Raw genomic sequence first — 12,155 nt, forward strand, 5'->3', positions numbered from 1 at the left:
GGAGGCTTCACTGTATCCTGAGGAGGTTCTTTTGCATATGGATTGGTGCTTGATGTGCTAATCTTCTCTGCAGGGCTATTGTCAAGTATAGAGTGTTTTGTTAGCCTGGTGTTTTTCAGAACTGGAAACCATGCTCTGTTCATTCTTAAGGTTTCTTCTTTCCTGTTGAAGTTTTGCTTATGCTTGTGAATTTCAATGGCTTCCCTGTGCAGTCTGACAAAGTAGTTAGAAGTGTTGTCCAGTATTTTGGTGTCCTGGAATAAGATACTGTGCCCTGTTTGAGTTAGGCTATGTTCAGCCACTGCTGATTTTTCAGGTTGTCCAAGTCTGCAGTGTCTTTCATGTTCTTTTATTCTTGTCTGGATGCTACGCTTTGTGGTCCCGATGTAAACCTGTCCACAGCTGCAGGGTATACGGTATACTCCTGCAGAGCGTGGAATAAGAGAAACACCTCAGGCCACAAAGGAGAGATCATGGTAAAAAGGTTACTAGTATGGTGGAATAGGACACATGTGGTACAGTTGTCCTCAAATGAATAAACAACCAGCTGCCTTAAAACCAGAACAAGTAAATGTTATCAAACAAGTGCAGCCTGCTCCTCAGAAGCATCCTGGGCCGGAAGATGGTCCATATAGTCTGTCTGTTCTGCCAAGCGTTTGACCGAGTGAGGGAGGAGAGAGCAATGGTTGCTTCAACTGGACCAGAATAAGGCATTCAGCTGATCAGGCATGAGTACTTGTGGAGGACACTAGAGTGCCAAGGCATCCCTAGTGAATTTCTGGAATTTCTGCAACTCCTCTACACGGGCTCACAAATCTTTTCGTATGTCAAAGAAACCATAGGATCCTTGATTTCCATCATGAGAGGAGTCAGACGGGGCTGCCCTTTGAGCCTGTTGTAGTGGAGGTGGTGTGTGTGCAGTGGACTCCCAGCCTTTACTTGCCTCGGAAGCCCCAAACCTGGGAAGAGAGGTCCCTGGTGGGCAGCAAAGAGTGTGAAAGGCTTGTGAGTGTGAGGTGGGATTTATCTACCCACCATACCCATATTTTATTCTACATATAATCATGGACAGCTCTGACATTTCGGATTAGTTAAGAGATTGAAGGCTGAATCATCTCTAATTGACTAAAGCTAGATCCTAATAAAAGTGAATTAGTGAATCATAAGAGAACAGCGAACAAATTTCTTGAAAAAAAGTTTTGTCTGTTTCCCCATGTTCTGTGTATAAAAACTGTAATACTAATCCTTACAAATTGTCAGTGAATGGGAAAAAATGCATTCTATTTAGGACATAGAAAATAATGAAATTTTCAGTAAAGATTTGAATCCAATATTATTTCCTTCTCCGCCCTCTGTTTTCTCTCACATGGTTAAATTTACATTATACATTCCTTAGTTCCCTGATGTCAAGACCTGTTTGTTGCTTATGAAATTCTGTGAAGCAGTGTGTTCTGATGAAAATATTTGTGCAGTTTACTGATTCATTTCAAGGCTGTTCTGATTATTCTAAAACACATCATGTTCTATCAATAATAATCTTGTTTGAAGAAAAAGTTTATTTTAAAAATTATTAGTATTAATTTATAAAATGAAACAAACTTACTCCAATGTTTTTCAAACTATATTTGTTGTAGTGTTTTATGTTCTCATTTTTGCTATCTTCAGTAAGGCCATCTTGAATACACAGTTGCTTTTCTATATTTCAGGAGTCATTTCCAAAGAAGAGGAGTTATACACTGGAAGCAGTTCCATCTGCTTCTTCTGAAGCTTTTTCTGCAGAAAATGAGAATGAGCTCTGCGATTTTCTAGATACAGCAGTTACAAAGAAACCTTGTTCTTTAGAAATAGCAAGAGGACCTTCAACAAGAACAGGTAAAATGCTGCCAGTGTTTTATCTTGCATCTCTGTTGCATTCTGCTATTATGTGATGCAAATACGTTACTTAATAGCATGCCACATGCTCTGCTGACTTCATCTAAGAGATATGTGCATGTTGTGCGCCCTCAGCAAGGTGCTAAGGGAGGATGGAACACACAGCTGAACAAGGAAGGGGAAAGGTGCAAGTTTATTCTGTGTGGCTTACAAGAACTTGCTCTAAAGAGGGTGGAGATGTTCTTAACAACTCAGCTGTTGACAGGAGAAACCTGCTAGATAAAACTGAGGAGAAAGAAAGAACTGAAAAGCCTTATACGGCTTTAGACTAGCATACCTTAAGGACTGTATTCTTCCATATGAACCTATCCATCTATTCCGGTCATCTTTGGGGGCCTTGCTTTGGATATGCTCACAATCTGAGACTAGACAGGTGGCAACTTAGGAAAGGTTTTTTTCAGTTATGATGTCAAAACTTTGGAACTTCTTCCTTGGGGAGATTGTCTTCCTTTGTCATTGCCTTCTGCCAGTGGGTGAAGACGTTTTTGTTTTGTTTAGCATACCCCCAGTAAACTCCTATTGTGTGTGTGTTTCTTTACATGTCTATTTTAATGTTTTAGTATCTGTTGCTCATCACCTTGGGAACCCTATTTGGGTGTAAAGGTGACACAAAAGAAAGAGTGGGCCACATGAATAACTCATGCTGTTCAGTGCTACCCACTTGGAGTGTGGTTGGAAGGCAGTTCCTGCTACAGTTGTGTCTGTAAGCCTAGTCTACTGCTCCTTAAGAAGACTCCCTTGGAAGTTCAAGAGGATCCCATCCCTACTCACTCCTCTTGAAGTATGATCTAAATATCCATGCCCTGATGGAAAAGTTAGCTTGTCAAAGCAGGAGATGTAACAACTCTAATTTATTGCTTTCTCTGTGAAGTAGATTGCAGTGGTCCTGTATATCTTGGGGACTTTATGAGAAATGTCTCTCCTCTGTAAGATTTTACAAAAATCTGCAATGTCTTATTAATTTTCTTTGTGACCTTCCAGGATTCCAAAACTCTCCTGGCCATCAAACCAAATAATCTGATCCATTTAGCAAAGACCAAATAATCTGCCCTCCTGGCAATTGCTGATAGCATCCTTCAAATTAGATTGCAAATGTGAGATCAAAGCCATTCCTGTTGCAGAGATTTTTCTCTCCCACCTGTATTCCAGTAACATCAGGAAGACTATGTACCACTGTCTTTTGTTAGATTGTAGGGATTAGCTTCTCCCACCACATGTCTTTCTGCCTAAGCTATTTGATATGCTGTGCATTATACAGCCCAGCTGGGAACCTCTTCCAGATTTAACATTCAATATCTTATCTGGAGAACCAGGTTTGATTCCCCACTCCTCCTCTTGAAGCCAGCTGGGTGACCTTGAGTCAGTCAGCTTCTAGGAGCTCTTTCAGCCCCTATTTTACTATTGTTGTGGGGATAATAATGACATACTTTGTAAACTGCTCTGAGTGGGTGTTAAGTCACCCTGAAGGGCGGTATATAAATTGAATGTTGTTGTTGTTGTTGTTGTTGTTGTTGTTGTTGTTGTTATATTATTATTATTATATCCACATCAACTTAGGGGAACTGCAAAGAAACAGAGTTAGTGTTTGTATGTGAAAGCCAAGTAGGGATGAATATTACCACTGAATATATATGACTGCCAAAGGTTAACCTAGGTCTTGGGCAACCTTTTACTCTAGAGCAGATGGACAACAAGATGAGTTCATCCTTGCTCGGCATACATCCTTCAGAAACAAGATCTGGCTAGGGGAGTGTGATCATGAGGACACCACCAGCACAACTATTTACACTATTCCTTAAATGATCAAAGAAAATATTGTTTGTAGTATCTCATTAAACCCACTTTCTTAGGCCCTTATCCTCTAGACCAGCAGTTCTTGCATGTCAAGGACTGCAAGCAAACAGACCAATCAGGAATGGTGATGAGCCTCTGTATTCTTCCTGATAAAATCAGCTCTTCCCAAAGCAAAGGTTTTCATTTGTTTATTTTTATTTACATTATTTACATTATTTATAGTCTGCCTTTCTCATTAAGAGTCCCCTCCAGCTTTTTTGCACCAAGCACACATGAGTATACCCTTAGTAAGCAGAAAAACTGTTTTTATAGCTGATAATGAAGTCATTTGAAATTACCATTCCAGTTCTAGAAAACTGAAACCGGAATCTGTATTGCAAAGCTAAAATGTGGCGGCGGAGGAGGAGGTGCTAGGATATGCAGGTGCAAGTCTATGCAGTTATCACACTTAGGAAAGTTGTCAAAGCCTGTTTCAAAAAAGGTAAGGTTTAGAATGAATTTGTATTGCAGGCCCAGCACTGATGGGAGAGTAGTAGCAAGGGCATGGCCACAACTTTATTGATTACAGCTCAAGCTGCATTGGCACTGTATAGGGCACAGATCCCCAGCATTGGCTGACTTGTCTGCCAGCTAATGACCTCCTGCCCCCTCAAACCACTTGCTGAGGGGGTAAACCATAGAATGATAGTTTGTGGGATACCATGTGGGCACACGCTACTTTGTGGATCCCCTGCCACCTGGAAGAGAAGATGTCCCAACAGCCTCCAAGCTGGGCATGCATCTGCCATGCCTCACTCCTCAGTATCCTTAAGGGGATCCCCATAATAGGGAAACTGGATATGCAGGCCAACAAATGGTTCCTGGATCAATGCCCAAATTGCCAGAAGAGCCACAAAATGGCCCCCACAAAAGGTCCTAGAGCCACAACTAACCAACCCTTTCTCCAGCTAGACAGGTGCAGCCCATCGGGATAGAACAATGCCTCCAGCCTGAAAAATATGTCCGGGTAGGAGATCACTGTGCCCCTGGCAGACTCTACAAACTTCAAAGTCAAAACCTAGGGGGAAACCACCTGTAGGATCAACTCAAGAGTAGAGAGCCAAAGCTCAAGGAAGCACACAAAAAGGTTGCAATCAAACAACTGTTAACAATAACTAGTTTTATGTCTCAGTGTAACAACCAGAATAGTCCAGTTCAATAACAAAGTCCCATACACCAAACTGTCACATATTTTCCTATTCCTTTGGTATCCAAGGTGCCTATAGCGGAGCACACACAAATCTTTCAATCTGTAGTTAATGGAAGCCACTGGTTCTCCTGCAGGGGAAGAGCAGAGGTGGCATTTCCACCCTGATGGCCACGCTCATACCAAAGGAATAGGAAAATATATGACAGTTTGGTGTATGGGACTTTGTTATTGAACTGGACTATTCTGGTTGTTACACTGAGACATAAAACTAGTTATTGTTAACAGTTGTTTGATTGCAACCTTTTTGTGTGCCTCCTTGAGCTTTGGCTCTCTACTCTTGAGTAGGCTCTACAAACGTGCCAACAGCCTTGTCCAACTTCCTCCAGGCCAGATGGACCTTGTCTGGCTCAGCCGCCCATGCCATGAATGACACTCCAGCAAGGCAGATCACAGAATGTGCATCTGTCTAAAGCATCCCTGAAGGAGTTCCAAATCAGCCACAGTAGAATGCTGCAGGTCTAAGGTCTGCCATCTGCCCAAGTCATTGTCAGCCAGCTGGATGACCAGGGCATCAGGAGGGTCACTACACCCAGTGTAGCAAAGATCCATCAGCACTAGCAAGTCCCAGAGCATTCCCCCGAAAGTGATCCTGGTGATGTCAGTGGCATGATCCAGGCCAAGCAGTGGGTCCCATCCAGACGAAGACATATAGAGACCAACCCATTACACGATGCTGTGCCCACAGATCCAGACAGATTTCAGCCAATTTGGAGGGACTGCCCTGAGAGGATACGTTAGCGAGCGGTCCCTGAACCTGGGTGACTATAAGCTGCATACCCCCCCAGACCTCCATCTCCCTATGCTCTGAACACAAGATGATGGGAGGCTAAGGGCCGCTGCCACCATGGCAGCCCTGATCCTAAAGGATTGGGTTCCACACTCTGCAATTGGTAAGCCAGCTGCCACGAGGCAAGACCTGAGGATGGAAGAGAACTGGAACCTGATCAAGGGAGAGTGATCCCTGTGTATTAGGAAGGGGCCAGCATGCTGAGAGTGAATGGCAAGGTCAGCCCTGGTGGCCTGGACCAGGCACAGTGCTGTAGCCACAGTGGCACCCAGGCAAATGCACTCCCCACTCCCCATCTGGTCAGTCTTGGACTGCCACAGAAAGATATAAATTGAAGTGGCCAGTACCCTGACATCCTGGTCAGCCAAGGCATGGCCAGCAATGTCCCAGAGGGAGATGGAGACCAACTACCACACTTGAAAGGCCCCATAAAAGGCCAGCAGGAAGGCAGTTTGAAACAGCTGGGCTTTGAACGGTGATGGCAAATACCCAGGAGCCAGTGCTGTATGCTGGCCAGAATGAGAAATGTTATTAGGCTGGTGGGAGTTGGAGGTGGAAGGCGCCACTTGCCGCCAGCCCTCCAGGGCCCTGCAAGTAGCAAATGAGCAGCACTGGTCTAGTTAACCATGAGCCATGCTAAAGGAGATGGCAGCTAGATGGCACCTCATGTTCCTGGGGGCTAAACCCTGCATTTTTAAATGAGCCAGGTAGTGAGGTAGGCCAGCAAGCTGCACTGCCAGCGCTAGCAGAGAAGGTCAGGAAACTGGAGATGGCTGAAGAGTAGGCCTGAAAGGTGGAAGGAGCAATGGAATCAGTACTCCCTGCATTATGGTGCATTCCTAAGATTCCACAGGTACTCTGGAAACTGATCCAGAGTACGCCACATGGTTGGGGCCAGGCTGAAGAACCTCTCCACCTGGAATCAAGACAAGACGTTCACAATGCTGTTATTCATACCTGATACATAATGTGTTGAAAATCGTATTTTAGCAGAAAGTCAGACCAGCACGAACTTGCACACCAGGTGCATGATCTGCTCAGAGCAAGAGGATTGCTTATTCGAGACCCAGACCATGGCCTGATTGTCACACCAGAACCTCACCTGCTTGCTCCTAAGCAGCTCATACCATAACACCACTGCCACCAAAATATGAAAAAATCCCAAAAAAGTAAGCATCAGAATGCACTTGTGTCGGAATGTATCAACAAATTGGGCCTCACATCCCATGGGTCCTGCCACAGGGAGATCCCATTAAAGATGGTAAGAAAGGTAAGCCAAACCATGAGGTCCTCTTTGATGCCCTGGGTGAAATGGATGTGGTGGTGAGGGGCTACAGCCCCACCTGTAGCCCTGGCCAAATGAGTGCAAAAAGCCCTCCCCAGGGAGACCACCCTGTATGCAAAATTCAGATGCCCTATGATAGACTGTAACTCCTTGAAGATGCATTTTAGGCATGAGAGGGCCTGAACAATGAGCTCCCTCAAGCTCAGTAACTTGTCCTAGGGGAGATGAGACTTACCCAGGAGATACTTCAGTTCTATTCTCAAGTACACCAGCTGGGTGGCAGGAGCCCCAGTTTTCTCATGGGCAAGGGGGAGCCCCCAAAGTCCCTGACCAGAGCCTGGAAGGTGCTCAGGTGTCCGCGCAAGCTGCGCTGCTTGGGAAACCCACAATCATCTAGATAACTTGTTATATGTTGACACCCCATCCGATCCTTTGCAGCCCGTTCCAGGAAGGTGCTGAAAGTTTCAAAGGTAGCACAGGCTACTGAGCAGCCCATGGTCTTGTCCACACAGAAGTCGTAGGGTGGACTTGCAGGAGCTTGAAGACAGACTACACGTATTTTTCCATAATGGTGCCTGGGCTGCGGTACTGCACCAAGCCTCCATCCTGATCAAATGATGCATATTTTACGGTACACAATTCAGGGGGAATTGCGTCATTAACAGAAGAGCCCCAGGGGTCTGACAGGTGATGAATGAGACAATACTCCCTGGGGATCATCTTTGGTACCACCCCTAACAGAGACCTCTCAGCTTGGGCAGGGGGAGTGAGGAAGGGGCTTGTGACACAGCCTGCAACTACCTCCTTTTCAATTTTAGCTTCCACAATTCCCTGCAGGTCCCTGGCAGACTTAAGGTTGCCAGAGACCATGGGAACACAGGAGCCAGTGAAGGAAATGCAAAAGCCCTTGGAAAACCCTTCCCGTAGGTAACTGGTGGCTGACTTATTAGGGTAGCATAGCAAAAAGGGGTGAAGGGCCTGATGGGTGATGGGGGTGCATGCCAACCCCAGACCTAGGGGGGACCTGGCTACTTTCTAGTGCTGGCAGGTTGAGTAGAGGAGCCGCTGATCCCTCTCTCCTTATGGGATCTGCCAATAGAAGGCAGAGCAGCTCAAAAAGGGTGTTGGGAGTCAGAGCCACATGGGCAGTCCCCATCTTTTTGTCTGCTTTGGAAGTAAGGACAAGGGTCATAAGGCATCGTCCCAAACAGTGTCCCGATGGATAGTGTCGGCCATTTCTAAAGCCTATGCTCTGGCTGGGGTGGATTGTCCACTGGGGGTCAGTGCCCACTCCACACGCTCTCAGGCAGCTTCGTCAGCACTTGTCAAGGGTGTGCCGCTTGTCAACATCTGCAAAGCGGCTACGTGGTCGTCTGCGGACACGTTTGTAAAACATTATGCTATGGATGTTAATGCAGAGCAAGATGTTGCTGTGGCCAAGGCTGTCCTTCACTCCTTGTTTGCATGACAGTACACTTGAATGCTTTGCTCCAATGATGGAGACTGAAACTCTGTATGTGTATATACGTATATAGTTTATTGAACAACTCTAATGTTTCTTGAACAAGTTATTTATCTTGTGCTAATATTTTTGGTACATAATAAAATTGAGTTGGATTTCACCCCACCTTCCTTATTGTGTGAAGCTTGGTACTCTCCCATGTGTGGAGGCACAGAAGAACGAAGATGAAAACAGGGTTAACATACCTGTAACTTATGTTCATCGAGTTCTTCTGTGCTGACACACATCCCTCCCTCCTGCCCTGCTGTGAACTCCTACTACAAAAAAAAAATTGTTAATTAAGAATTATTACAAGGAGAATTAAATTTGTGTGTGGGATAGCGGCGGCAAGGATGAACTGAGGGAAGGGGCCGTTGGTCGCCATTGGACACATGACCATTTGGGCAGGAAACGGTCGCTGAGGCGCGTGCCCAACGGCCCCTTCTTAGCTGAGGAAAGCGATGAAAAAATCTTCCGGCGGCTGGCCTGCGCCTGCGCAGTCCCATGTGTGTCAGCACAGAAGAACTCGATGAACATAAGTTACAGGTATGTTAACCCTGTTTTCTCCTTCCACTCTCGTCTCTGTCACCATCTCAAGCACCTCAAAACAATTCTTGAGCTCCAGTGGACCAGAGCGTCGCCTTAGTCCACGTCTTCCAGTTTGTACTGCAGAACTGAGAGGAGGCTTAGAAGGGAGATTGACTCTTCCTTCTTCTCTTGGACTTATTTCTTCGTGCTTGTGCAGAGCTCCCAGGCTCTTCTCAATAAAATCCTCACCTTCCTTAATTTTCTGAAGGGTAGTGATCCTCTCCTGTAGGCTCTGAATCTTCTCTTCCAAAAGCCTGATGAGCTTACACTTCTGACAAGTGAAGTCCATCTTCTATTCCGGGAGGAAAACAAACATGGCGAACTCCATACAGGTGACTGGAAAGGGGCCTTCTGTTGACATCATTGTCTTCCAAGTATATTCCAAGACATTTCTGACATTTCTGTCCAATGTAATGGATTCTAACATTGAAGTCAAAAGTAGTCTTTGGTATTGTAAACTTTTCATTGCCCTTTAATATTAAACTACAGAAAACATAAATTCTGCCTACAAAAATATAGTATAGGACTGGGGTGACCACCACCTGACTTTTGACCTGGAAGTGACATCACAAAAAGTGATGTCATCCTTGCAAGGCACCACCTCCAAAGTATTCTGGCTCCACGTATTTTTTAAGTTGGACTTGGCAACCCCAATGTTTTATTGAAAATAGGAAATACATGGAAAGAAAGAAGGAAAAAAGGAAAGGGCGGGAAATACATGGAAAGACAGAAAGGAAGAAAAAGACAGAAAGGGAGTGTGAGCGCCCTCTCCAGTCCCCGCGCTGCGCCCGCCTTCCGCCGTAGCTTCCCCGTAGAGGGCGGCTCCCTCGGCCTCAGATATGGGTGAGCGGTGGGGGTTTAAGGCACCCGGCTTCCACCGTCTCTCCCTGCTGAGCTCTGGCTTGTCCGTTCGCCCTCTCTCTCTCTCCGCTCGCTACCAGTCGCTCCAGCCACTTCCTCCTCGGCGTCCTTGGGAGCTGCCCTCTTGTAGTTTCCTCCCCACCACCTCCACCAATCCTGCCATCCCCCACCTTTCCGTGCTCCCCCTAGCAGCCCTGGTTCGTCCCCCCCCTGCCTGCCACCCCCTGGGGCCAATCCCGTTGGACCTCCCCGCCTGCCGGTTCCCGCCTCTGCTCGGGCTCAGGTGCAGCCGTTTGCACCGGCTGCCCCGGTGCTGGCTCCCTCGTTGCGGCCAGCGTCTTCGCCACGGTCCCCTCCGCCGCCGCAGCCAGTCCCTTCACGGCGGCTGGCTTCCCCGCCGTGACTGGTCTCCCTGCTGCGGTCGCTGCCGCCGCGGCTCCCCTCGCCGCCGCGGCTCGGCCCGCCGCCGCCGCCGGTGTTTTGGCCGCGGCTGGCGTCTTTGCTTCGGCCTCCTCCTTTGCCGCGTCCAGCCCCCTCTTCGTGGCCGGCATCCTCGTCCCGGCCCTCCGGCCAGCCGCCGCCGCCGCCGCCGTCGTGCCGCCGGCCTTCGGTGGCCAGGTAAGGGGGTGGGGGTCGGGGGGCCCTGGAGGAGGAGGAGGGCGCTCCTCCCGGCTGGAGGGTGGCACCCCCGCCCCCGGGGCCGAGTCCGGCTGCGCCGGACACCCCCCCCCCAGGAAGTTGGCGGCGGATCGGTCGGTAGGTCCTCGAACACTCGGGACATGTAGTCCGCATTCCCGTGGAGGCGGCCAGGTCGGTGACGGAGGGTGAAGCTGAAAGGAAGGAGTGAGAGATACCATCGTAAGATACGGGGATTGTGTTCCTTCATCCGGGCCATCCACAGGAGGGGGGCGTGGTCTGTGACAAGGGTGAAGGGGTTGTGCGCCAGGTAGAACTGTAGGGCCCCGACGGCCCACTTGACAGCCAGGGCCTCCTTTTCCACGGTGGCGTACCGGGTCTCGGCGGGCTGCAGCTTACGGCTGATAAAGAGGACTGGCCGCTCTTGTCCCCCCGTTTCCTGAGACAGCACGGCGCCGAGTCCTACGGCTGATGCGTCCGTGTGGACTATGAAGGGTTGTGAGAAGTCCGGGTTGTGGAGCACGGGGCCCCGGGATAGGGCCTCCCGTAGCGACCCGAAGGCCTCCTCCCGTTCGGGCGTCCACCGGATCTGCGAGGGCTGGTCTTTCCTCAAGCAGTCAGAGAGCGGGCCGGCCCGTGTGGCGAAGTGGGGGATGAATTTACCGTAGTAGCCCACCAGGCCTAGGAACCGTCTCATCTGCCGCTTGGTCCGGGGCCGCGGGGTCTGTTCCAGGGTGGTCACCTTGTCGGGCACGGGCCGGAGCACTCCCCGCCCCACCCGGTACCCTAGGTAGGTGAGCTCGCGGAAGCCCAGGCGGCTTTTCCTTGGGTTGGCTTTCAGCCCCGCGTCGGACAGTGCCCGGAGAACCTGGTCCAGGTGATTGAGGTGGGAGGGCCAGTCGGCGCTGAAGACGATAATGTCGTCGATGTAAGCCCGGGCGAACGGCTGGCAGTGGGTCAGGGCTTGGTCGACCAGTCGTTGGAAAGTAGCGGCTGCCCCGTGCAGGCCGAATGGCATGACCCGGAACTGATAGAGCCCTTGGGGGGTTGCGAAGGCCGTCTTCTCCTTGTCCTCCCGGGCCATGGGGACCTGCCAATAGCCCTTCGTGAGGTCGAGCGCGGAGATAAAGCGGGCCTCGCCCAGCTGGTCTATCAAGAGGTCCGCCCTGGGCATCGGGTAGGCGTCGAACTTGGCCAGGGCATTCACCTGACGGTAGTCTACGCAGAACCTGACAGACCCATCAGGCTTGGGCACGAGAACGATGGGGCTGCGCCAGGCACTCCGGGAGGGCTCGATAACGCCGAGCTGGAGCATGTCCTGAACTTCCTTGGTCACTACTTCCCAGCGCTTTAGGGGCAGGGGCCGCCAGGGGGCCCGGGCCACGGCCCCTGGCGGGGTGTCGATTCGGTGCGTGAGCACGGCCGTGCGCCCGGGTCGTTGGGAGAAGACTCCGGGGTGTCGCCCGATCACCTGCAGGACCTGCTGGCGCTGTTGCTCCGTGAGTTCGGCGTCCAGCAGGGG

At 49.4% G+C, this 12,155-nt stretch overlaps 1 protein-coding gene across 1 annotated transcript in view; it reads left to right on the plus strand.

Moving 5' to 3' along the window:
• Positions 1–12,155, plus strand: part of ANKS1B (ankyrin repeat and sterile alpha motif domain containing 1B) — an 885,134-nt gene that overhangs the window by 276,139 nt on the left and 596,840 nt on the right. The window contains exon 10 of the mRNA XM_054988164.1: positions 1,707–1,872. Coding sequence (XP_054844139.1) covers positions 1,707–1,872 — 166 coding nt within the window. The remainder of the gene's footprint in view (positions 1–1,706; positions 1,873–12,155) is intronic.

This window comes from Eublepharis macularius, chromosome 9 (genome assembly GCF_028583425.1).
Source record: "Eublepharis macularius isolate TG4126 chromosome 9, MPM_Emac_v1.0, whole genome shotgun sequence".
Classification (NCBI taxonomy): domain Eukaryota; kingdom Metazoa; phylum Chordata; class Lepidosauria; order Squamata; family Eublepharidae; genus Eublepharis; species Eublepharis macularius.